The sequence below is a fragment of the Saccostrea echinata genome, unplaced genomic scaffold (genome assembly GCF_033153115.1).
Source record: "Saccostrea echinata isolate AGI-Se365-2 ecotype Australia unplaced genomic scaffold, CSIRO_AGI_Sech_v1 ptg000066l, whole genome shotgun sequence".
Taxonomy (NCBI): Eukaryota; Metazoa; Mollusca; class Bivalvia; order Ostreida; family Ostreidae; genus Saccostrea; species Saccostrea echinata.
In genome coordinates, this window is record NW_026889815.1 from 831,123 (window position 1) to 858,473 (window position 27,351).

The following is a 27,351-nucleotide window of genomic DNA, read 5'->3' on the forward strand; positions in this document are numbered from 1 at the left end:
ACTCATCGCAGATGCTTGAAATTTTAACACACTCTTTGTTTAGGCATGCCATATGGTGGGATTCATTTTTGTACGAATCTGATGTCAGTGCGTACCATACATAACAAATTTTGGTCGTAGTTTTCTCAACAACTACTCATTGCAGATGCTTGAAATTTAAGCACAATCTTTGTTTAGGCATGCCATATGGTGGGATTCATTTTTGTACGAATTCGATGTCAACTTCCTGTTTATCCGTGCGTCTGTCCGTACCATACATAACAAATTTTGGTCGTAGTTTTCTCAGCAACTACTCATCGCAGATGCTTGAAATTTTAGTACAATCTTTGTTTAGGCATGCCATATGGTTGGATTCATTTTTGTACGAATTCGATGTCAACTTCCTGTTTATCCGTGTGTCTGTCTGTACCATACATAACAAATTTTGGTCGTAGTTTTCTCAGCAACTACTCATCACAGATGCTTGAAATTTTAGCACAATCTTTGTTTAGGCATGCCATATGGAAGGATTCATTTTTGTACTAATCTGATGTCAACTTCCTGTTTATCAGTGTGTCTGTCCGTACCATACATAATAAACTTTGGTCGCAGTTTTCTCAGCAACTACTCATTGCAGATGCTTGAGATTTTAACACACTCTTTGTTTAGGCATGCCGTGTGGTGGGATTCATTTTTGTACGAATCTGATGTCAACTTCCTGTTTATCCGTGCGTCTGTCTGTACCATACATAACAAATTTTGGTCGTAGTTTTCTCGGCAACTACTCATCGCAGATGCTTGAAATTTTAGCACAATCTTGTTTAGGCATGCCATATAATGGAATTCATTTTGGTACAAATCCGATGTCAACTTCCTGTTTATCCCTGCATCTGTCTGTACCATACATAACAAATTTTGGTCACAGTTTTCTCAGCAACTACTCATTGCAGGTGCTTGAAATCTTAACACAATGTTTAGGTGCTTGAAATCTTAACACAATGTTTGTTTAGGCATGCCATATGTTGGGATTCATTTTTTACTAATCCAATGTCAATTTCCTGATTATCACTGTGTTTGTCCATAACTGAACTTGTGTATTCACGTCAGAGCGGGGGTATTATTAGTGAGCATAGGCTCACAGACTTCTTGTTTTAACTAGACTGCATAGTTACTGATTCAACATCAATTATCTTTTTTAAAAATGAGAGACAATTGTTTTATAAGATTCATCTTTATCCTAATACGTTTCCTTTCGAATATGAATGTTCATGAGATCTTCAAATTTGTCAACTTTTTTCATGTCAATTTCAGGTTATTTTCCCAACAGGAACATTAGTTGAAATCAGGTTTGTTTCCTGGCCGACTCAGGATCACTGGCAATTAAACATCGACATTTTCCCATCTCCTTCTGATGTAGGGAATTCTAGTGGACTCTGTGGAATCCTCGATAACAATTACAGAAATGACTTTACTTGGAACAATCCTGGAAAAACGGAGGACATTCCTGATCTCTACGATTATTACAATCCTCCCAATGGGTTTTCTAATTCCTGGAGGTAATATTTTCTGGATAACATAGTCCTCCATGAAGTGGCTAAATTTCTCCTAAAAACACTGGCCACTACTTCTGCAGATTTGAACCAAGTCGCTTGATTATTTTGTTAACCATTCGTGAAAACAACTTTCTTTGTTGATATAAATTGTATGGGAAAAAGTACAATAACATAGTCCATCATTTACCAGTAAAGTGATAAGTTGTAACCCTATCCTTCTTTTGTCAAATTATTTTTGTATTGAAAAAACTCTCATATAGGTTTGATCCTTATATAAATAATAAATCTTATAAAAGAGGGCAACACTTCTTAAAAGCATTTCAAAGTAAATTGTCCGCTTTGCAATATTTATAAATCGTTTTTACCTTAATGACTTCATTGTAGAGTTGGAAATGGTGAGGTAGACCTCTTTGACAATAGTGTTTATGATAATCTTGACTCCATTACAACAGTCTTTGATCGTACTTGTACATGTGAAAGAGAAGACAACCAACAAAAAGGAGATATTATATGTAGCTACGGGAATTACAAAAATTGCAAGTTTGTGGTTGGGAAAAAATACTACTGTATCTTAAATCCTGAAGGCCAGTTGAGAAGAAAAAGAGATTTGCGTCATTTGCAGTCATTAAGAATCAATGATCCTGGGGGAAATGTGGTTCAGCACGAGGTACAGCATGGCAATTTCTTAAGTATTAATTGTGGAATCAAATTTAACCAGCATTCCCTAAATTTACTCCTTGTCTTTTTTCAGAGTCGAGTGAAAAGACAAACCAATATTGATATGGTGTCACACGAAAATGCGACGATCATCTGCCATAAAGCATTTGAAGCATCTGATTCGTATTTGATGTGTCAGGAACATGTCAGTGATTTGGCAAATACATCATTGGTTAATTGTATTTCTGATGTAATGGTATGTACCCATATGAGTCTGCTCTGAAAGACTTTCGTTGTACGTTGCCTAAATATACGACTCTTGATAGTAATAATGAAAAGATCGTTGTAATATGCATAGTACTAAACTAATGTGTATACAAATATTGATTTTTGCGCTCAGCTTTGATTTGAACTATATTTTATGTTTTTTCAATATGCTTAAACCTTATAACAGTTAGTTTTTGAGTTTCAATCTTTCTTAATTCGCAGTGCAAAAATGTAACTTTCCAAAAAGTCCAAAGCGCTTTAATATGGTGTATATTTATTTGCAAGATCTATTCAGCGATCAGCAAAAACATGACTTTGTGTAGATATAGTTTGTATTTTACATTCTGGATTGGGGTTCCAATTTTGAAAACTGTAAAATATGGTTACTACAGGGGGACTTGATTAAAAGAATGTACTAAAAGTAGGAAAAATGTACATGTAGTTTTATAAATTACTTTATTGAGGATTTGTGTGTATTCCTATCTTGTATATCTAATCAGATGACTGGGGACATAAACATCACAAAGATCCATATAGAAGCAGCATTAGAGCAGTGTTCCACGTTTGTTGTTTTAAACAGTACTTTCCAAGAAGTCGAACCAGACATAACATACAGAATTGAGAGTCTTTGTGAAAACAACTGTAGCGGAAATGGTATATGCAATACCGGTAAGTTGTGGTCGTAAAACCAACGTGAAATGTAACATTTTTTATCCTTTGGAGTTAATCTGTGTGTTTAATATGCAAGTTCCATTCGTTCTTATAGGTAACTGTACTTGCAATAGTGGATATGCAGGCAGCGATTGTTCCTTTGATCTGTCCGGTCCTCCGTCAATAACGCATATCTCCGACTTCGGAATCTGTGACAAGTCTTCTGAAGCATGTGATGAAATAACTCTGTATGGAAAATACTTTCTTGAAAATATGAATACAACTTGTTACTTGAGGAGAAAAACGGTATTAGGTGTTCATCTTCACTGATAAATATATGATAAAAAATGTTTCATATTTTTATGCAAGGTTATTGGAAAAAGAATATTAAATCTAAATATTTCATCATATATTTCAGCTGGCAGAGAATGGTACCGTTTTGTCAGAAACAAATTATGAATCCAGTCTGCAAGAAAGGACATTGTTTGAAGGATACTGCCCCCTTAACTACAACACAGATGACAACTGGGTCACAGAATTTAGGTTCAACGTATCAAACGACGGCAGTCGATATACGGATAACTATAACATTTACACCTACCAGTCCCTCTGTCAGAAACTCAAAAATGATACCGGGAACATAACATTTATATTTAAGGTAAATTTTGAAAAGGTATACTTTCAAATAAGGTATTTCTGGTGCAGGTTCTGTACAAAACTTTTTTCAGAGCATATATTATCTTGTCTTTGCCCAATCTGGCTCACACTCGGTGATCTAAAGGGGATATGCAATGTCTTAAGGAGAGAAAAAAAATATAAAACAGGTCTCTTGGTAAAATTTCTGTCTTATGCATATTTTCTCTCTTTTTTGCATTAACCGATTCATAATTTATTTTTATTCTTTTGATAATAGATTGATATAAGATTTTACCTATATTGGGTCTGTTTTAGTAGAAAACTCTTGCATGCCTGGAACATATTTTCTTTCTGGCTCATAAAACAGATAAAGGGTGAGCAGTTGATTCAAGTTAACTTCACAAAAGTCAATATCGAAACAGGTTTCGGATAAAAATCTATTTTCGCAGAATAATTTTTCTCTCTTTTGACCAGTTTGGAAATATCATACCATGAGAATGGTACATTGAAAATAATGTCAAGATTAAAGCTGTTCTTCTGAAGTATAACGATACATTTTCTGCCCTTAGACCAGAATCTGACCTTGTTTTAAGTTTCAATATAAATTAGCAGGACAGAGCAAGTAAATCTGGTTCTTGCGTCGCCTAGGGAGTTACTATGGCTAAAGGCTTTGCAATCAACCAGAGCCAATGTTTAATTCAAAGATAAAGGTCAAGTCAGATCTTTCTGTCATTCTTTTTATGGAATGAATAATTTATACCCATGTACACGTTTGGACCAAACTTCTCCAAAAGATGCGCAGTGTTTGAATCAACTCAAATATCAAACGCATCTAGTGTTATCTCTATTGGGATTGGATGGATTTCTGCTATATAACTCTTAAAAATCTATGGTCGATACAATGACATTCTCAGCAAATACAATCTATCATTAAGTAAAATGCTTACTGACGTTGTAATACAAACTGTTTGGTCATTTTTTTTTCCGTACTGAATTGTCTACGGATTTTTTTTCCGTTTACGCGATCATGACAAGGAGCACACGCGGTGGGTGTCCGGTTGTCAGGAGATGCTTACTCCTCAATGGCACCTGATCCAACATCTGATGTTTTTAGAGCTCTGCGTTTGCTATGTTCCAAAACTTTATTGTTTCAATTGACTTTTGAGCTTGATCACTATTCGTTATCTTCATATTTCATGAAATTAACCTCACCTTCATTACAATCGACTTATTCAAAAACTTTTCTTATTTTTTTAAAAGAAAATTACACTTATCTTGATCTCCTTATCCAAGACAATAAGGTTTTGAAAAAGATTCTCAATATCGCATGATTCGTGGTTTTTATCGCAAATAAAATCAACTTATCTAGGAAAATAAAGTATATTATAATTATTTTGTAGGATGGTTATTGTTACATTAATAATACTTGTGTTGCTGATGGAGATACAAATAAAGACAATGTTTGTGATATCTGCAATACTGCAAGTGATAAATATCAATGGTCATTTAACACAGGTATTTTAATATCACTTGAATTTGATCCTTGGCATTTATGTTTTCAATCAATTCCAACGTATCCTTTTTCAATATATGGTCAATATCCTTGTTCCTTTTTTAAGGGCACTGTTTTATTAATGGGAAGTGTTTCACAGCTGGAGCAATAAATGAAACAAATCCTTGCAGCGTTTGTAATCCGTCTCTCAACATAACAGCGTGGTCTCCTAATCCAGGTATACTTATTGTGAGAAATATGGGGAAAATGTAAATATATTCACTTGATCATTTTCATTATTTTTTTTAATCCAGCAGAGTTTAATTTCAATTTTAAATCTTTTCCATCTAGGATTCTGCTTTATTGACAGCATCTGTTATTTTGATGGTCAAGTTAATCCGAGAAACAACTGTGATGTTTGTCAGTCAAATGTATCACGTAGTGACTGGATATTCAATGAAGGTATTTTTTTTTAACTGAAACACATTCATTGCGTTAAACATTGATGTAAAGGCTCAAGACCATAGATTGAAAGTTTAAAAGATTTAGAAGTTTATGAGTTTTAAAGGGTAAAAATCCTGACAAACAAACAGTTATGCAAAAAGAAAGGTAATAACTTTATAGCTTGTCGTTTTATAATGTGGTTTTAATTTTCTCCCAAGGTTACTGCCTCATCGATGGCCTGTGTATTAAGAACGGAGTTTCAGATGCCACTATGGACTGTAAAATGTGTAACTCTGGTGTAAACAAAACCACATGGCAAATAAAGAATGGTAAAGAATAAACTTTATTATTAGTGGTTTTGCTGACGTCACGTGTACTTATTTCATGTTAACTATATTTAGAAAAATCCCAATATTACTCAATTCAGTATTTTTGTTGAAAAAAATCAATTTAAAGCAGAAAATATAATACAAGACAATGAAGTAATACGTTGCATTAGAAATTTGTAGAAGGTTTTGAAAACAAATCTCTTAAATTAACGTAATATTCTTGATTGCTGTCACGAGTTATTTTAAAGTATGTTTTTTTTAACAGAATGCTACATAAACATACAAAGAATATAAAATATATATGAAATTCTCAATAGCCTTTATTCATATCGAAAAGAATTTTACAGGTTATTGTCTCATAGAAGATTCTTGTGTTGTGGATGGAGGCACAAATTCCACGTACCCCTGTCAATTTTGTAATGTCTCGTTAAGTCAGCTCTACTGGAGTAAAAACCCAGGTATAATATTGACCGAAGATTAATTAATCTTATGTTTGTAAGTCCAGCATGATTAAAGTACATGTATCCCCGTAATTTTTGTCCAAATAATTAACAATCTCATTAACAAGGGTGATTAAGAAGTTTCAAGTTTATAGTTTCCTTGTTTCCTTAAGCCAACTGGCTCATCAGAATAATTATACAATCATGCTATTAAAAGAGAAGAAAAAATCATACAGAGAAGGTGAACGTACAAAATACATACATGAAAATAGTCTTATGCATCGATAATATTTTTTCTTAATATTTGGCAGCATTCATGTATACGTCAGAAGTCTGATACTTTTAAGACTTTTGATGCGTTGATAAAATAATATTCCTGAAAAAAAATAATTTTTTTTCTTTCAAAGTTTACTGTGAAATCGATAACCAGTGTTTTGCTGACGGCCAGAAAAACAATTACAACGACTGCTATTACTGCAATATATCTCTGGGACAAAGTATATGGTCTTTTAGTCCAGGTATCAACAAAAGTTTAGATATTTTATATTTCTTAATGCTATAAGTTAAATTAATTGATAACATATTCACTTATTACTCTTTCTTTCTTTTAGGTCATTGTATAATTGATGGGCAGTGCTTCAAGCATGGCGAGAATCAGACTTCTGTTGGCTGTAAACTTTGTGACCCACTTGTAAAAAAAGACAACTGGACATTAGCTAAAGGTTATAGAATGAAAATGTATTTTTATTCAAAGAAATTCAAGAACATTGCCTATATGGGGGTCAAATTGAGACAGTTTTTATTTTCTCATTTTTTTTCTTTGTGATCTGAAGGATATTCAGGAAATATTTTATTAATTCTAAAATTATTTGCTTGTATCAAATGAGTCATATCTATAACTGTTCTATCCCCAGGATATTGCTTTATTGACAACTTATGTGTAAGTGATGGACAGAAAAACACATCCAATGAATGCCTTTATTGCAACACGTCATTAGAATTGAATAATTGGTCAATGAACCTGCGTAAGTTTTACTCTGACAAAATTTAAGTACATGTATAATATTCTTATTTTAAAAAACTTGATGTTAAGAAGAACCTTGTAAACGATAAATTGAATTATTATCAGAAGGCAATTTATTATTTGTGAGATGTATATTGATTCCTAGAAATTTCAAGAGTACACAATTAAATAATTTGTAAAACAGTCAAATCAACTAGCCTTTTTGCAGTCTTTGAACAGTATATAAAGTAGTCTTAGCTTGAATATACATATTAGTAAAGCTCAAAATATTCGTGAAAAAAATTATTTAAAAACTTCCGCATGAAAAGTCTTAATTCGGCATTTAGATATATGGACGATTCTTTTTATCAATTAAAAATATTCATCTTCATTTCTACGTTTAATCGGCATATAATGTTAATAGACTTAGCGCCACTTAGTCTAACTCATCTATTTCATATTTGGATGTTTGAAGACATTGATGGCAAATTAACAACTCAAATTTCTGATAAACGGGATGACTTTAACTTGTTGTCAACTACCATTATTTATATACTGTTTGTGGTAGCTTTGAGTGGCAGGGCGCTCGCATTGTGATCAGGAGGTCCCGAATTCTTCTATCCAAGCTCTGCGTCTAACTTAAGACGTAGACATAGGTAGTAATTGTTTCTTTACCAAGCCCCTGGTACTATAAGTGAAAATCGGTGGTCATGCGGATGATACATGAAAAACTAGGTTTCATGACACGGTAGGCGTTGGCACGATAAAGAACTCATTGCTCAATGTACATGTACCTTAGTCCCGATTGAAGGGCTAAATTTGAAGCCCTTCATCGGTATTTGGCACATCTCATATCTGTGAAAGACTCTCGAATGGAACCTAAAACAACATACAATCAGTATTTATATAACAATGCGTCATTATCATACGCGTGTGGGGTTGGTCTCCCAGTTGATTCTATACGCAAGAGCATTTTCTTCTTATGATCAATCTCTTTATATGAGACAGACTACTGACAATAAGGTCAACATTTCGCAAATTCTATGGTTGTTACAATGGCCTTGTTTGCAACTACAATCTATCGTAGTCGAATCTTGACTGACATCTTTAAAACGAATTATAAATCCATGGCCAGTGTGACCATTCGGCAGAGGATGCTCACTCCGCCAAGCACCTGATCCCACCTCTAATTTCAGAGGGCTGTATTTGCCCTGCTCACAATCTACATTTTATTTGGACTTCAAGCATGATTATTGTTCGTTATCTGCACATATCATTTTATCATGTGCATTTTTCATAGATTACTGCCTCCTTAATGGTTCATGTGTTATTGATGGAGAGGCAAACAGCACACACCTTTGTGACTACTGTGACGTCTCCACCAGCAAAAACACTTGGACAAAAAATCCGGGTGTGATATCTCTTGATTTATGTATTACTCTTATTATGTGCAGAAATCTGAAGTTAAAAAGCTCTTTTCACTCACGTTTTCAAGGCATTGATATGACGCGTGACCTCTGTTCCAATTTTAAATCTGATTGGTGATTTTTTTTTCCTTTCATTTAGGGTATTGTTATATTGATGGATTGTGTGTTCGTGATGGGGAAAGGAATATGTCCAATGACTGCTTCTATTGTAACACATCTAAGGGACAGAAAGTTTGGTCATTTAATCCAGGTACATTCTAAGAGTGAAGAGTGTATTCTGCGTATAAAGAATGTGTTTTCATATCAGTATTTTTTTTTTTTCAAATTGTAAAACATTCTGAGGATTTCCAATTTCTTGCACTATATGTTTGCTTTTGAACCTGTACAATGAATGGACAATATTTTCCAATATGTGTGTTAAAATTTCCCTTAATGTGCAAAATGAAATTAAGTGACTAACATAATTTCCCTTTAGATTACTGCTACACTGCTGATACGTGTATATTGAATGGCGATATAAACATTATGTATCCATGCCAAATTTACTAATATTTGAAGTTAAATTATTTTGCAGTTATAAGTAAGACTGGTGATTTCTTTTTATTTAGGATATTGCTATATTGATGGAATGTGCGTTCTTGATGGGGAAAGGAATATATCCAATGAATGCTACTATTGTAACACATCTAAAGAACAGAACGTTTGGTCTTTTAATCCAGGTATATTCTTAGAGTGAAATCAGCTTATGAAGAAATTACGAATATTGATTTTTGGCGGGATATGATTATAGGAGTATAGTCATCTTTGAAAAAAACAATATAGTTATTTTTTTATATAACTATTCATTGATTTGTTTTACATTAGAGTATTGCTTTATTGATGGAAACTGTATAAGGGAAGGCGGAAATCACACAAACCTAATTTGTAATATCTGCGACCCAGCAGTGGACAGAAACAATTGGATATTAACCCGAGGTATTTACCAAACATAAATACATGTAAATATTCTTTTTATAAAATTAACCTGAATTTATCAAGCATTTAAAAATAATTCCATTATTGTGTTTTCATATCAATATTTTCTATGAAAAAAATATGTATGTTCATTTCCATTTCAACAACGCAAAGCATGTTAAGGACTTGGATTTTCTTGGCCTTCATGTTTTTTTTTATATCATATTAATGAAAGAACAATGAATGTAACAATTTTGATCAGTGTATATTTTTCCAACATGTGTGTTAAGACACCCTTACATGTAACTCTTATATGGACGAAATGCAATTTAGTTACATGATTTTATTTTAGATTACTGCTTCATTGCTGATACGTGTATAATGAATGGCGATACAAACAACGTATCCATGCACATCGTGTAATGTCTCAAACAGCATAAAATCATGGTCACAAAACCCAGGTAAAATCTTTTCTTTTTTGATGTCGTAATAGCATTACAATATATGATGATATCTGAAATAATTGTATTAATCTAATTATAAGACATAGCTCTCAAAATAACAAATTAAATATAGTTATATTGAACCAATGCATTTTAAACATGCCCCCTAAAACACACTTTTTGCTATATGTAAATATATTTTCTATATCAAAATATAAATTATGAATTTGTTTGAAGTCACTATAGCTTAACTTCTAGAGTAATTTATCTTAAGCTGTTCCTTCCTACCATTTATAACAATGAGTCGTTTATTGTACCCGCTTATTAATTTGACACAGAGAAATCAATATATCTTGAGAGCTTGTATACAGCGAAAACACTTCTGAAACCTGAGTAAGCCAAGTTTTACTTTTATTTGAAAGGCTATTGTAATATTGAGAGCCTGTGTATTGCCGATGGACAGAAGAATGTGTCCAATGAATGTTTCTATTGTAATACATCTCAAGGACGAGACAGTTGGTCATTTAGTGAAGGTAAAAAAAAATCTTTATATATATAATGATTGGATACATTCCGTAAGTGTTAACAAATTCTCATAACTATCCTTGCGGTACTGCTGCAGTGATATACACAGGATGAAAGTTAGTCTAGTTACAACTATTAAATGCTAATCATTTCTCGCAATTTTTATTTACTTCTTATTTAAGTGTGAGTCCTTTTTCAATTATAAATAAGATTGGTGATTTGTTTTTATTTAGGATATTGTTACATTGATGGAATGTGTGTCCGTGATGGGGAAAGGAATATGTCCAATGAATGCTACTATTGTAACACGTCTAAGGGACAGAACGTTTGGTCATTTAATCCAGGTATATTCTTAGAGTAAAATCTGGTATTCAGCATATGAAAAAAATATGAACATTGATTGCTGGCCAGAGATAATTTTAAGAGCATGATAATCTTTAAAAACATTTTTGTCTCTTTTTTTTGTTTTACATGATTATTCATTGATTGGTTTTGCATTAGAATATTGCTTTATTGATGGATCCTGTGTAAAAGAAGGCAGAAATCACACACAATTTGGTTGTAAAATCTGTGACCCTTTAGTAAACGCAAGCGACTGGATCTTAAACCGAGGTATTTACCAAACATATATAAATATTCTTTCTATAAAAATAAGGTGAGGTCTAACAAGCCTTTTTAAATACATCCATTATTGTGTTTTCAAATCAATATTCTTTGAAAATATAAGTTTATAATTGAACAATATTTTGCTTCAAAAATTGATTATGTATGTTCATTGCCATGTCATTAACTATAAAGCATGTTCTAATTTCTTGTGCTTAATGCTTGAAATTGTACCTGTACAATGAAAGTACAATGGATATAAATATATAGATCTGTTTATATTTTCCAAAATTTGTGTAAAGATTTCCCATCATATACAATTTATTGGTTCGTTTGATTATTTTTCAGAATACTGCTTCATCGCTGATACGTGTATATTGAATGGGAATACAAACATAACGTATCCATGCCAATTCTGTAATGTTTCAAGCAGCATGTACTCCTGGTCACAAAACCCAGGTTAGACCTTTAACCCTTTGACATTATAATAAAATTGCAATATTAAATATTGCTGCTAGATATATTAATTGAAATTAGTAGAGACGCCTCTAAAAATAATATATATATATATATATATATATATATATATATATATATATATATATATATATATATATATATCCTTTTATTGAATCAATGCATTTAAAAATGTTAATATACAAAATTCCAATATATCAATTCATTTTTGATATTTAATTATATAAATTATGAATTTGTTTCAAGTCAGAATAACTTCTAATGTATGTAATCTAAATATGTTCCATTCTGCCATCCTTAACAATGAGCAGTTTTGAATATTCTTCCTAATTTGAAACTGAAAGTAATAAACCTTTATTTTGTAAGAACTGATATAAAGTTCTGAAACCCGATAAACTCAAGTTTTACGTTTATTTGAAAGACTATTGCAACATTGAGAGCCTGTGTATTGCCGATGGACAGACGAATGTGTCCAATGAATGTTTCTATTGTAATACATCTCAAGGACGAGACAGTTGGTCATTTAGTGAAGGTAAAAAAATCTTAACTTTACATGTATGATGACTGGATAATCCTATGCGCGTTTAAAAAAATTCTGATAATTATCTGTATGGTACTGCTACATTGATATACACTGCAGAAAATCAAATGGTAATAATATTTACATTTAAATTAAGTGTGAGCTCTTTTACAATTATAAAACAGAGTGGCAATTTATTTTTTACTTAGGATATTGCTACATTGATGGATTGTGTGTCCGTGATGGGGAAAGGAATGTTTCTAATGAATGTTACTATTGTAATACATCTAAGGGACATAACTTCTGGTCTTTTAGTCCAGGTATATTTTAGAGTGAAATCTGCTATTCGGCTAATATAGGAATAACGGACATTTGGTGAAGCCAAGAAAAAATTACAATAGCATGATAATCTTTGAAAAAAAAATTGTCTCATCTTTGTTTTTCATAATTATTCTTTGATTTGTTTCACATTAGAGTATTGCTTAATTGATGGAACCTGCATTAAAGAAGGCAGAAATCACACAAAGTTTGGTTGTAAAATATGTGATCCTTTAGTGAACACAAGCGAATGGACCTTAACCCAAGGTATTTACCAAACATATGTTAATAATCCTTCTTTTAAGAATCTCGAGAGACCAAACAGGCATTATGGAAAAACATCCATTATTATATTTCCAAATCAGTATTCTTTCATTGATTGATTGTATGTTGTTTTAAGTCCCGTTCGAGAATTTTTCACTCATTTAGAGACGTCACCATATACCGGTGAAGGTCTCTTCCGAATGACTCGCAACTCTCAATTCAAAGTGCCTAGTACTTGGCGAAGGAACAGTTGCTACATATTTTTTATCGACTTAGGTCAATCGCGGCCGTGATTCGAACACACGACCTTCCGATCACGGAGCGATCGCTCTACCGACTGAGCTACCGAGACGGCCAATATTCTTTGAAAAAATAAGGTTAAAAATGCACGAGACGTTGCATTAAAAATTGATGATAGATCTTCGTTCCCATGTCATAAACTATCAAGCATGTTGAGGATTTTATTTCTAGGTCATGTGCTTTATGTTTGCTTTTGTACCCTTTCTATGATGAATGTTGATATAAAGATCTGTGTCCTTTTTTTCCAAAATTTGTGTTAAGGTTTCCCTTTTTGCAATAAATGCAATTCAATGACTTGAATATTTTTTTAGATTACTGCTTCATTGCTGATACGTGTATATTGGATGGCAATTCAAACATAACGTATCCATGCCAATTCTGTAATGTCTCAAATGGCATGCACTCGTGGTCACAAAATCCAGGTAAGATTTGTGAACTTTATGATGTGTTTATTACATTACAGTTTTAATTAACATTGGAACTAATTGTGCGAATTGTGAGTTCGACTGAATAAATATATATTCTGAAAACAACATAAATTTGTCTCTTGGTACCATTCTTAACAAAAAGAAGTCTGTGTTCATTCTATTACATTTGCCACTAAAGTGTACATAAATCATTAATTATTGAGAGCTTTTACACGATAAAGCACTACTGAAATTTTATAAAGGCACGGTTTTGTTTTATGAAAAGGTTATTGTAACATTGAGAGCCTGTGTATTGCCGATGGGCAGAAGAATGTATCCAGTGAATGCTTCTATTGTAATACATCTCGAAGACGAGACAGTTGGTCATTTACCGAAGGTAATAAACTCTTCACATAATTATCATGTACATGTATGTATTACAGAAGCATCCTCAGGTAGTGCAGATTGAAATCTGTTCAAATCATGATCCCCTTGGGTAGGGTGGGGCTCCTACATGTGATTAAAATGTTACATAACAATATATAAGGTAAAGAATATGCTGATGATGAACAATAGGGTCATTGTTATTCATCGTGAGCGTTGTATCCAGTCAATCAGACGATTTGGTCGGCTGACCGCAGATAAGATACTTTTTCGAGAGCTACGTAGATAAGAAAATATTTCATTATTTACATTGAAGTACTTTGTCAATAAATATAATGTTAAGTTTGTTATTTTAACATTTTATAACAAACTGGTAACATTTCATATGATTAATAAATAGCGATCGGTTAAATCAGAATGGTTTGAATGGTCATGAAGAATTGCTTTCTGTGCAACAGAATCAAAATTTACTATTTTTTTTCTTAAAAAGTAAAATCAATATATTATATTTAACTCACAAATTAGTAAAATGTTTGTTAATGAAAAAAATAAATTAATGCCAAAAGCGAGGATCGAACCAAAACGTACTGATTCCTTATCGCCATGGACAGGTAACGTATACTACTGTGCTATCGTTGCATTTGAATATTGAATGTGAGGTTAAAAAAACAAAAAAAGCAGCGGATCAATAAAATTTTCACCGCAAGTGCGCCCAGATTACTGCTGAATCCATATTAAAAACGCCTTCGTTATTTTTCCTTGATTTATTTTCAACCCGAACGTTTAAATTGACACTTAAAAATTGTTCTGAAAATGTAAAATCTTCAAATGGATTTATAACGATGCTTCAACTGTTACTCCATTCTTTACATGTTTTATTCAACGTATATTTTATTTTTTATTTTTTAAATTTGTCTTTTTTAAATTAAGGATATTATTTAATAAACAACGTGTGTGCAATGGACAGGGAATCCAACAACACATACCATTGTAACTTTTGTAACACCTCAAAAAATGTTTATTCTCATTCTTGAGAGGAAAAAAAGTTTCATGTTCGCTATTGATTTGATATTCAAATTGTTGCTTTATGGCAGTATGAGAAAGGTAATTGATTTTAATTTTTCCTGAATTTGAATTTCATTTTAATTCTTTCTGTGTGAAACATAATTCGATTACTTTGTAATATTAAATTGATGCTTCCTTATAGTTAAATTTCAAATTTTGGTTTGCATCAGGATATTGCATCATAGCTGATAAATGCGTTTCACATGGAGAGAAAAACATTTCTAGCCCATGTGATATTTGTGACATCTCTATCAGCAATTATTCTTGGTCTAAAAATCAAGGTGAGTAACAGTTTTTTAATAATTTCCTTGAAAGATCTTAAAAATTGGAATGCGACTTGTTTAAAAGTTGGTCGTCAACAGATGATTTAAAAATAAAATTTTCAATTCAATTCATATTTGGCAAATAATTGATAGTTAAATATTTTGATCTATAAAACATGAAAAGTACTCCTTCAGTCATATGCCGAAATCGGTTACTTATACAGCCGCCCGCAGTTATTTTATAAATAATTCATGTTTATGCTCTGTTGTCCTAGATTTTTGCAAAATCGGCGAGTTGTGTGTTGCTAATGGAGAAAGAAATGCAACTAATGAATGTTTTTACTGCAACGCTACTCTTGGACACGGTTCGTGGTCATTTCGTGAAGGTATGATCTACTGAGGGTAAACTTAGAACATTATTTTTTAATATTATCTCTTTAAAGATATTCTATATCTGTTTCCTACAATTATTGTGTACAACTATGAAATTGCACTCTAGACAAAAGTGTACAGGCCAAAAACAATAATCTTTCGCTTATTACTGGTCGAATACATCAAACACCTACGTCGAAATTGAATGAACAAGGACATGATTATGCCTGCTGTAAAACATGTCCTTCCGTGTGTGCTTTACATTATATACTTTATTTTTGTAAAGATTTTATGTCCATGTTCCGTATTATTTATCTTCTCTCCAATATTTTAGGTTACTGTAACATTGATGAAAAGTGCATTAAAGAAGGAGAAATCCACACCCTTTATAGCTGCAAAGTGTGTGATACTACTCAGGACAAAGGCAACTGGACAATAGTAGCAGGTATTCTGCATAGTTGGTTTCATCTTCCGTTACGTATATTTTCTTTAGGTTTTTCGCAAAGAAGCTCTTCTTTTATTATTATCGGTCGGAGAAATTATTGATTTTTGGCAATTTAAATATTATTAATTACCAAGTTTAGATTTGCATGTGACATTAAAAATTTCCGGAATGGTCCCATTGCGATGGAAACATGGAGGATATAAGAAAATTATAAATGAAACTCCAATATTGCACAGTTAAGGGCAGGTCAGGGGAGATAAATGTTAGTGATTGCAACAGCAACTGATTGACTTGAAATTTAAGGGAAAAGTATCCTGCTTTTAAATATATAACCTCTCTCGTATTAGGAAAAGCTCAATATTAGATGTACCTATGTATTTTTCAGATCTTTTGTAGGATTTTTTTTAAAAATTGAAATGTAATAATGGTATGGTTACTTTTCCCCCAGATTATTGCCTTATCAATGATATGTGTGTTCGTGATGGAGAATTGAACAAGACTTACCCATGTGATGTCTGCAACATCTCACTGAGTAGATACACGTGGTCGCCTAACAATGGTGAGAAATAACATGTTATACATTACCTTTTTTTGTTTTTGTTTTGTTTTTTTTTTTTTATTATAAATTTTGCTTAATTCAGAGGAAATCGATTTTATTGTATCCAGCTTCTCTATGTTTTCTGAAAAAAAAGAACATATATACTTTAAATTTCGTTTGAATTATTTCTGTATAGAAATTGCATTTATATTGAAAAAAGTTGAGCAAAAGAAAGTTATTCGTCAATTTTTGAGAATCTTTCAGTTGACAAATCACTTATGTTTTGTTTTCATTATTTGTTGCATTTATAGCATACTGCGAGGTAGATAACATGTGTATTCCCAATGGACAGAAGAATTCATCCAGTGAATGTTTCTATTGTAACACATCCTTGGGTAGAAGTGTGTGGTCGCTCATTCAAGGTATAAATTTACTAACATATAGTTCTATATTGGAATTTAAAAAAATGTAGCTCGTTACTTATCAATTTAGGTTAAAGAATGTTTTGAAATTTTTAGAATTTTTTCTTTATGCTTTACTTTCCACTACATGTATATGTCACAAATAACTGTAATATGTAATTTCAACATTCCATAAAATATCTGAATATATTAATTTGGAAAGTGGTAAATAGTATGTTAAGCAAGAAGTACAATTTCGTTCCGAAGGGAAATGGTAATATTTTCTGATACAAAGGAGGCTATTGTTGCTTTTTTATATGGGTAAATTTTAGTTTACACAAATTTAATAACTTTTTCATGTTATATACTTTAACTACAGAAACGGATAGATAATTATATACAATATTTAAAGCAACGGTGTTCTTAATAAAATATTAAAATACTTCCAGGTATTGAACTGAAAATCATACGGTTATTGTTAGTGTTCTATTGTTAAAAATGCCCTGTTCCACTCAATTTAGATTGCCCCCTAACAACTAAGGTACAAACGACAAGCACAGCTGAACCAACAACAACGGTACAAATAACAAGTACAAGTGAACCCACAACAACCAGACAAACAACGAGTACAAGTAAACCCACAACAACCAGACAAACAACAAGTACAACTGAACCCACAACAACCAGACACACAACAAGTACAAGTGAACCCACAACAACTAGACAAACAACAAGTACAACTGAACCCACAACAACCAGACAAACAACAAGCACAAATGAACCCACAACAACCAGACAAACAACAAGTACAAGTGAACCCACAACAACCAGACAAACAACAAGTACAAATGAACCCACAACAACCAGACAAACAGCAAGTACAACTGAACCTTCAACAACAAGTACAACTGAACCTACAACAACAAGTACAACTGAGGGAACTTCAACCATCGGTAAATCAACGACAACAACTCAGGACAGAATGACCACATCATCTTGTAAGAAGAAAATGTTGTTTTTTAAACATTTTTTTATTTCATTGTTTATACATGTAACAGTATCCTTATTATGGTTTATTTGATAATTTTTAGGTGTTGAAATGAACATTGAAAATATTACCGTAACTTATTATGACGTCTCTTGGAACACATCAATCAAAACAGAAGGAGCAACAAAGCGGACCATACACGATCCTTCTGTCAATTTAAAATGTAATTTTACCTCCTCCTCTGACAATCTGCTCTTCTACAAAGTGGAGTGGTATGTTGACAAACACATACTCGTCAAATCAGAAGTGCTAGGAGGATCGACTGACAAATATGCTATATTATCGTTATATGATTTGATTTCCATGAACAAGAAATCTGGAATTCAGGTAACATTTATTTTCTTGAGTCCTATTCTTAAAATAAATCCTTTAAAGTTGTTATTTCGAATTTGAAATCTGCAATCGAAGTTATTTTGAAAAATAATTAAATGATATAGTATACTTATATGATATCTAAATTTTCTTTACTCCTTCATTCATCATTTAGGTACTATGCAAGGTTGGTGCCACGAAAGATAAGCTTATGGCACCTTGCGAAATGTTTGAAAGTGATCCATTCTTAGCGGGGATGATGGTAATTTCTTAATTCACCTACGCAGACTTCTCCATGCAAGTCAATTATGCGCTTATTATAAATTTTCAATATTAAGCATATTAAAGGTCATTTAATAATTTGTCAACGATGATCAAGATCACAGATTGTATCAAATTATTTATTAAAAAAGAAAATTAATCATTCGAACATTCCAATAACAAAGCTCACGAGCTTTTTGTATGCAAACATATTTTTTTCAATATTTACTAACCTTGGACTCATTGCGAAATGACACGAGGGTGCTTATCAGTACATAAATTTGCGCATGTACACCCTGTCCATAACAGTAAGTAGAGTTTGGCCTCAAACTCACGTTGATTTCAAGTCATTCTATTATTTACAGATGAATGACACTAAACTCAGTCTTCCAAGAAAAGGCAAAGCTCATGTTGGATTTTACTTAACTGTTCCATTCGTCACACAAACAGTCATCTTAAATGATACCGTACAGGCACTCCACCCCCTGACGGTTCACAGTAACATTATTCCCATGTCAGAGAACGGTTGTAAAGGATCTATAGGAGTGGATCAATGTTCTGTAGAAATCAGTGCGTATTCCTATAATGAAAAGAACAGGTATGAATCAAATGAATGGAGAAAAGTGCACTACATCACAGTGTATCACATTGACACAGACGGTTATAGCATCGACACAACAGCCACTCTTTACTTGAGGACAAGTGAAAACGAAGATGGATTTTTCCATAACATATCTTTAGACAATACGTCGGTAAGCATTGAAGCAGAAACAATGGTAAAATTTTGTAAAAATTATAATAAGATACAAGTATATGAATTAAAATGCATTTCTACTTAGTCAGAATATGTCATGTCTTTTCTACAGATACAAATCTTCGAAGCGAAGGAAATTTGGAAGGGAAAATCATGCGGGTCAAAAACCGATCCTCATTTATACACATTTGATGGAGTGTAAGTTTTTTTAAAATTTTACTCAGACTAAAATGACGTCTAAATGTATCGTCTAAGAGAAAAAAAAAATCTTGATTGTTTCTTTAATGAAAAAAAATTAGGCGACCATAATTTGATTTTTAGTTTTACGGATCCGCCGACTCTAAAAATTTGCATTTTGAAAAAAAAAAAATCCGGAAATGTTCAAGCCGCTTGTGTCAAACCCGTGTTTTATAATACCAAATCATTCAGATATGTAAAAACACATGTGCAGAATGGTGGACATCGTTGGATTTCGTTTCAATGTTTTCAAAAACCAACCTGCACTTTTAAACAGTTCAGGGATTTATCAGTACCTTCTCTTGGGCCGAAATTCGTCCCCATTCCCAATTGAAAATGAGTTAAGTTTTTTTTCCAATTTGGCAGTTTTTTTCCCAATAGGTGAACAATGCTTTTAAAATTAATTATCTTGGAAAACACAGAGTAAAATTGTCATATTGTCTGTAATTTTCCTCTATTTAACTCATTTAGCAAAGCTACAGTCATAACACATGTTTAAAAACACTGTAAAAACATCGCCAACTTTTAATCCGAATTTCCTCCGTTTTTCTGAAAATGGTGATATTGTGTAATTATATAGATGTATTAAGTTATTTCCACCTATTCAATTGATCTACGAATGAGTAGTAAGGACTGTAGGCATTATTTCAGATAAAAAAAACATATTTTCAATGCATTAAGAACCCTCTCTACACTGCACACTAAAGAGTTCTGATTCTGTGGTATTTCTCTGCAGTTAGAGTGATCTGCCCTTAGATCTGAATTCAAATAAATTAAAATTTTCAGTGTATTACTCAATTTGTGATCAATTCAAGTATTCTAAATATTTCAAAAGGCCAAGATAAATTAATTGAACACTTTATTTGCATGTATTTTCTCCACTGAAGTAAACAACAGTGATTTCTGTTCATATTATACTTTGTTGTCTTTGAACATTTTTCCTGGGGGTAAATGCCACTTACCATATATTGAAAATTAATTAGATAAGCTCAATATTTACACATTTATACAGTATAATTTTCTCAGTGTCCTAAAAACATTTTGCACTGGTGTACAGAGGGTCCTTAATACATACATGTATTAAAAGAGGACTTATAGAAAATGTGTACTTGGTATAATTTTTGCAGGAGGTTTATAATCTCCAAAAACAGATTCTGTAACGACCTAAATTGGAATCTCATACACACCTGTACTACCTAAGTTGTATAAATACTTTATACTCAGTTTTGAAGCCAATTTTAATTTTATTAGTCTATTATTCATAATTGATCTTGTATGATGAAGTTGGAACATATTTAATTGTCTGTTTGGTTTCCCAAATTAGAGTTCATGCTGAAATGTTAAATGAAATACACCTGAGTATATGATTTAAGCAACATTTTATTTTTTTCCCAATACCCCAAAAATGGTGTTTCCAAAAATAGGCTGATAAATCCCTGATTAACAAATTCAACAAATGCAAAACAACAGACTGTGTTGGGGAAATACATAGTGTCACAAAATTATGTATCAATAAATAACAAACTGTGAATTTTGTCTTCTTCTTTTTTTTTTCCGTCCTCCGACTTGACCTGTCTTGAAAAAAAAATCCGTAAAACTAAAAATCAAATTATGGTCGCCTTACTTAGAGAAATGAACATAGCAAGGAAGATGTTTATAACAAATATTGTTCCTCCGAGATAGATATTTATATAACAAAGGATTTTTATCGTATTAAGAAAGTTGAACATTAAATTTCAGGGCATTTGAAAGCCACATTGAAGGAGAATTCATTTTGTATCGTAATTCGTTATACAATCAAGAGGTAAGACATAGCGGCTGTGCATTTACCATTGTTTGTGTTCGTATGGATTTAAAATATCAGAAAGATATCATATTTGATTAATTTGTGAAATATTGAACAAGTTCTGCTAATACCTTCTTTGCAACATTTGAGCCATCTTTATACGTTTTTTTTTTTGGCAAGATTCAAACTCGTCACGAGAAATGCCACACGAACTACCCTTTCCCGCAATGCACGTGTGCTGTTTCTGTACAGTCAGGAAACGACGTGTTTATGATTGACATTTGTGGAAACAATAATTTTATGGATTTTCTTAGATGTCAAGATAACGTCATTGAAGTATACAAAATCACAGATAAACTCTACAAGGTCTGGTATCAATTATAAATAATAATAATTATATCTCGCCAGTTTGACATTTACTTTTATGAGCGATAGTTCAAATTGTTATACATGTAAAAAAAAAATTGGAGTTTCTAATATTAGTTAATTGAAATGTAATAATTATTTAAGACAATAACTCTTAATTTGTAGATAATTAAAATCATTCTTTAAAAGAAACATGATTAACTTGCAGGTTCTTCTTCCGACTGGCACCACTGTGATTGTGTCTTTAGTGGAGTGGCCTGTTGAAGGGTCTTGGCAGATAGATATAGATATCTACCCATCACTTGCTGACGCAAACAACACTGATGGTCTCTGTGGAACCTTGGACGGCGATAGAGGAAACGAGTTTACCCATCGGAATGGAAGCAGCGATAGTTCGGCGTTGGAATATCCTGATAATTTTTCTAGATCTTGGATGTAATATATTTTTTTTCAAACATATATCTCATATTATGACATACATATTTTACTGGGAACAAGGCATATGATTTAGTTTATTCAAATAATGCTGTTTGAGACAAATAAATAGACCTATTTATCGCACTAGAAATTTGTCAAAAGCAGAATAATTTTAAAAATGTAAGGTGTACCGAATTATAAATAATTTGCTTTTACACACTGAATTTATTACAGGGTCCAGAACGATGAAAATCTGTTAAACAGCGCACCGTCAGATCGACCACCAATATCCTCCAATCTCGATAAGATCTGTACTTGTTCTCCAAGCGGAAATCAATGTTCTTATCATACATATTCACAATGTTCAAAAGCCACAGGGAAGCAGTACTATTGCACTCAAACAGCAAACCAGATACAGTCACTACGTAAAAAGAGGGAAGTTCATCTGAATAGTAATCTTCCATCTTTACACGTACGTCCTAATAAGGCTAAATTTAAGTCTTGTTCATGAAAAATATGACCTGTTTTTTTTTTATTTTAAATTTTGAACTACTTATGCAATAATATTTTTACTTCCCAGGATCGACATAAACGGGCACAATCAATTTATGTCAGAACAGAGACCGAAGCAGAGAATGTCTGTAAATCTGCCTTTAACAGTTCAGAGCCATTCCAGACATGTAGACAGTATGTCAGTGATATGACCAATGCCTCTTTATCGAACTGCATAATGGATGTTAGAGTAACTATCCTTTAACGGCAATTTAACACAAAGATAAGTTAAATATGATTTATCAGTGAAGTGTTAAAAGACCAATCTGAATTTGACATTTATTTTTTAGTTGACTGGGGATGAAAACATAACAGCTATCCATATCGAAGCTGCTCTTAAGCAGTGTGTCAACTTTCTAGATCTGAATACCACACTGAAAACAGAGCAACCGGATGTCACGTATCAACTTCAGTCGCTATGCTCAAATAACTGTAGTGGTCATGGCATTTGCAAGGATGGTTAGTTTAAATATGATATACGATTTCATTTTGAAATATAATATACCAAGTATATCTAAAAATGATTCATAGTATGGACAGACAATTATAATATTTATATGACGTTTATTCAAATTTTCATTTGGATTTGGCAAATGATTGACTCATCGTGTACAACACTATCATTTAATTTTTATACCATAAATTATGAAATTATTAAAACATTTTGAAAACTGGATTAGGTGCCATTTAAACTGGTGAACAAAATCGTATTTTTAACGACGCACACTATTTACATATGAGCAATACGGATGCTTAACTTAAATTATTAAATAATTATGTTTCTTGATAGCCTTGTGTGTTTTTGGTCTGATTTTTTGTACATAAATCATTGTTAACATCCACACTATAGGGTTAAATCTCTGAAGACCCCAGGTCACCATTTGATGCTTGAGAAAAATGTTTAAAAAATTAAAACTTAAATCTTACTTAACAGGTAACTGCACATGTGACTTTGGGTTCGGAGGAAGCGATTGTGCCTTCAATGTCCGAGCACCACCAACAATTCTAAGAACAGCTCCAAACGGAACCTGTGACATGTCTTTGCGCACCTGTTCCGAAGTTCTTCTGGAGGGCAGATACTTCCTACAGAATATTAACAAAACATGTTTCATAACCAGAATACTGGTATGTAGGATCACAATTTATAAACGTTTTATCTGAAAATTACTTCAGTCGTCATTTTATTTCCTAAGAGAAAAAAAGAAGAAACCTGATTTTCAGCCGCGCTAAAAGACCATCTTTTACCTTTGAATTTCTTCCTTTGTCTTGTGTAGCTTTTATTCTCTCCATTTCTATTAAAGATTCACTATGATGACACTGTCATGGATACCAAAGGCATTGAACAACCTCTGGATGACAGAACCCTATTCCAGGGGGCCTGTCCTTTGCCTGATGACAGACGGACCAAATGGATAACCAAGTTCACATTTAACATATCATACGATGGAAAACAGTTCACTCAAACATATTCAGTGTATAAATATCAGTCGGAATGCCAGGAGGTCTCTTATGATAGGGGTGTTGAGCAGTTTTCACTTAAGGTAATCTAAAAACATTTACATTTGGTACAATTGTTCAAGGCTTCAGTTTTTAAAAAAAATCAATAAACGGAATACAAAGTATGAATTTCTGCAAATGTGCATCTCAAAACTAAGCAGTAGATTATTTCAAAACCTTCCTTCTAGGCAGGGTACTGTTTCATTGATAACAAATGCGTAAGAAGAGAAACTTCAAATCCGGGCAACAGTTGTGAGGTTTGCAGTCCTTCAAGTCAAAAGTTTGACTGGTCATTGCATAAAGGTAAATGCTTTTATTTGTCACATAATCTGATAGGAATTCATTTTTTCTTTTTCTCAATCTACTGGGCCAAAGCTGCATATAAACGAGATATATTTAACTCAACGACTACGTATTGCATGAACTTTATGAAAATGACGTTTTGTTTGAACAAGTTTTTAATGACAAAAATGTGACTTGGGTAAAGACTTTCTCCTTCGGCCTTATGGTAATGTATTTAATCATTTCATGAATTTATTAAGTTATCGTTCTAATATTATTAGGTGAATGTTATGTGAGAAAAGAATATGTTGCTTTATGTGTCTCTTTTTATGGATGTTTCCTTTTTGTTATTGTAAAAGTACCATTTACTTCAGTTTTTTTATTTGAATTGATTGTAGTTTTCCAAGTAAATTCTTCGATGTGTTTTCTAAATGATAAACAAAAAGTTGGTCAAGGATTAAGTTAAAATTTCAACGGCATAAACAGTTACAGAAAACTTAAAATAATTTTTTTAAGATTGTGTTTCAACCACGTTGTCACCAACAACCAAATCTCCAATATCCAGTCCAGCTTTCATCATAACTGTCTCTGCTGTTTCCTTTATATTTGTTGTGACTTTAATAGTTGTCATTCTTGTCTGGCGATATCGATCGTAAGTATATAAATCTAATTAAACTTCAAACAGAAAATCTACGAAAACTACAAAACCTCTTTTAGTACCAGTGAAATGTCAAAACTTTTTCCGATTTTCTAGAAAATTTCTAAAGAATAGAAAGTTAAAAATTCGTATTGCTCAGTTTCCTTAGAATATATTGTGAATATCCTTTAGACAAATATTATTATCTTCACAAAACAAAGACATGGCAGAAATGTGAATTTCTATCTTGCTCATAAGGTATTTTATCAATAAAAATAGGTCTACTGGACGTCACTTAAATGAGGTTGACTCAACAAAGGGCTTAGAGCTTCCAAAGTGGAGGACATACTTTGACGAGGGGAAATAATTCAACGAGTTTTACATTTCTAGAGGTCGAGGACACTCTGGTCAGCATTACACGAACGGTGAAAATAACTATCAGTGCTCTGAACTGACTTAAATCCTCAGAGTAATTCGATTGTATTGTCTTTCAACATTAAAAATACCAGCCGATCTATGTTTATTTTAAATACATTTAAAGCTTTACTTATAAAAGTGAAGATTCGTTGTAAACATTGTTCTAATAAAAATATCATGTCAGCTGTAAATGGCTTCGTATTCTAGGTTCATTCAGAATCCATTATTACTTAAGAAGTAAACGAGAACATTATAATTTCTAAAAAGAAAACGAAAGACTACTAATAAAGTAGTAAATTCTTCCCTTATATTTGCATGTTGTGTGAGTTTATTGTTTCTGTTCACTTTCTGTCAGGACAGATTTCTTGTATGTTTGCATGTTTTTTTTATTAGTTCTATCCTGTATACAAAACGTAAGTTTAATCATATACAGAATTTCTTCTTTTTTTATTTTATAAACACATTTGCAGAAATGCATGCTAATATGTCAGTCATGTATGACATAATAGTAATTTAAAATAGTATTTCTGTGAAATGATAGAGCTTTAATTTATAGATTCTTTTTTAAACTTCTTTATATTTAAACTGTTTGACTACATATGCTTTGTGCGTATTCCGAACATTAGCATTAATTCCAATCAGTACATATCTTTAAAGATTATCAAACGGCTTTGTAATTATATACTGATGATTGAATTTTAGTTAAAATGACATCAAATAAACACTTAAAACTCATACATTATTGATGTGACTTGTATTTTTTTAAATTACGTTTTCATTCCTAGCAACCCATATTTGACAAACCACTATGTACGAAATAAATAGCTATACCCAAGATGGGAATTTAAAAGACATTCCCTTTATGCTTACCTGAACCAACGGCTCAAGTGAGCTTTTCTCAATGAAAAGTCTCCGTTGTCAAATCTCTCTGTTGTACGTTATCAATTTTTATATACGTGTACGTATTTTATACTTCTTCTCTTGAACCACTGAGCCATATTCATCCGAACTTGCCATAAAGCATCCATAGGTGGAAAACTAATATTATTTGTAGCTAATCAGTTATATCTTTGGAGAAGAATTTATTTCGTATACGGTTGAAATTCAGTATCTCGAACGCCGCCATCTGGAATACCATGGATATGTCGATATTTCTTTAGTATTTTATCATTGATATCTCGAATCCCCAAATTTCCAGGTTCCATGGAGTTCGATAAATGAGATTTGACTGTATTTCTATGATGTTCAACACCCATGGGTCTCTTGCTCTAACCATCACTTTCCGTTCATATTAAAACGAAATGAATAAAAAAAAGCGCATTGCAAAGCGGAGTTTTCTCTCGAAAGAGAGTCAGCAAATGATATCGATCCCGATGTAAATGTTTACTTCTGTTACACACGCACTCACCTACACAAAGCAGTTACTATATATCACCTACCCCCTTTCAAACTTACGAGAGAATAAAAATCAAAGATGATAAAATTCTACTTTGAAATGCTTTTACTGGATCAGCTTGTTACATGTATGCAAATTATCCTACGTTGCCCTGGCATGCCCAACAACTAGACAGTGGCGTTTCTATTTTCCATTATTCAACACCTGTGAAGGTTTTCTGTTTAATGAAAGT

At 32.3% G+C, this 27,351-nt stretch overlaps 1 protein-coding gene across 1 annotated transcript in view; it reads left to right on the forward strand.

Moving 5' to 3' along the window:
• The window catches only part of LOC133176126 (uncharacterized), an 82,852-nt gene extending 57,179 nt beyond the window's left edge, over nucleotides 1-25,673 (forward strand). The window contains exons 11-51 of the mRNA XM_061311289.1: nucleotides 1,291-1,535; nucleotides 1,917-2,199; nucleotides 2,251-2,445; nucleotides 2,957-3,125; nucleotides 3,223-3,413; nucleotides 3,526-3,765; nucleotides 5,144-5,258; nucleotides 5,363-5,473; nucleotides 5,587-5,697; nucleotides 5,898-6,008; nucleotides 7,060-7,170; nucleotides 8,752-8,862; nucleotides 9,018-9,128; nucleotides 9,487-9,597; nucleotides 10,698-10,808; nucleotides 11,034-11,144; nucleotides 12,302-12,412; nucleotides 12,610-12,720; nucleotides 12,875-12,985; nucleotides 13,594-13,704; nucleotides 15,309-15,419; nucleotides 15,677-15,787; nucleotides 16,108-16,218; nucleotides 16,667-16,777; nucleotides 17,068-17,178; nucleotides 17,679-18,155; nucleotides 18,249-18,532; nucleotides 18,693-18,779; nucleotides 19,144-19,530; nucleotides 19,645-19,730; nucleotides 21,510-21,573; nucleotides 21,736-21,921; nucleotides 22,130-22,356; nucleotides 22,573-22,810; nucleotides 22,919-23,080; nucleotides 23,181-23,349; nucleotides 23,825-24,015; nucleotides 24,192-24,431; nucleotides 24,576-24,690; nucleotides 25,186-25,321; nucleotides 25,586-25,673. Of these exons, the coding sequence (XP_061167273.1) occupies nucleotides 1,291-1,535; nucleotides 1,917-2,199; nucleotides 2,251-2,445; nucleotides 2,957-3,125; nucleotides 3,223-3,413; nucleotides 3,526-3,765; nucleotides 5,144-5,258; nucleotides 5,363-5,473; nucleotides 5,587-5,697; nucleotides 5,898-6,008; nucleotides 7,060-7,170; nucleotides 8,752-8,862; nucleotides 9,018-9,128; nucleotides 9,487-9,597; nucleotides 10,698-10,808; nucleotides 11,034-11,144; nucleotides 12,302-12,412; nucleotides 12,610-12,720; nucleotides 12,875-12,985; nucleotides 13,594-13,704; nucleotides 15,309-15,419; nucleotides 15,677-15,787; nucleotides 16,108-16,218; nucleotides 16,667-16,777; nucleotides 17,068-17,178; nucleotides 17,679-18,155; nucleotides 18,249-18,532; nucleotides 18,693-18,779; nucleotides 19,144-19,530; nucleotides 19,645-19,730; nucleotides 21,510-21,573; nucleotides 21,736-21,921; nucleotides 22,130-22,356; nucleotides 22,573-22,810; nucleotides 22,919-23,080; nucleotides 23,181-23,349; nucleotides 23,825-24,015; nucleotides 24,192-24,431; nucleotides 24,576-24,690; nucleotides 25,186-25,321; nucleotides 25,586-25,673 (6,573 nt within the window). The remainder of the gene's footprint in view (nucleotides 1-1,290; nucleotides 1,536-1,916; nucleotides 2,200-2,250; nucleotides 2,446-2,956; nucleotides 3,126-3,222; nucleotides 3,414-3,525; nucleotides 3,766-5,143; nucleotides 5,259-5,362; nucleotides 5,474-5,586; nucleotides 5,698-5,897; nucleotides 6,009-7,059; nucleotides 7,171-8,751; nucleotides 8,863-9,017; nucleotides 9,129-9,486; nucleotides 9,598-10,697; nucleotides 10,809-11,033; nucleotides 11,145-12,301; nucleotides 12,413-12,609; nucleotides 12,721-12,874; nucleotides 12,986-13,593; nucleotides 13,705-15,308; nucleotides 15,420-15,676; nucleotides 15,788-16,107; nucleotides 16,219-16,666; nucleotides 16,778-17,067; nucleotides 17,179-17,678; nucleotides 18,156-18,248; nucleotides 18,533-18,692; nucleotides 18,780-19,143; nucleotides 19,531-19,644; nucleotides 19,731-21,509; nucleotides 21,574-21,735; nucleotides 21,922-22,129; nucleotides 22,357-22,572; nucleotides 22,811-22,918; nucleotides 23,081-23,180; nucleotides 23,350-23,824; nucleotides 24,016-24,191; nucleotides 24,432-24,575; nucleotides 24,691-25,185; nucleotides 25,322-25,585) is intronic.
• Nucleotides 25,674-27,351: the final 1,678 nt, after the last annotated feature.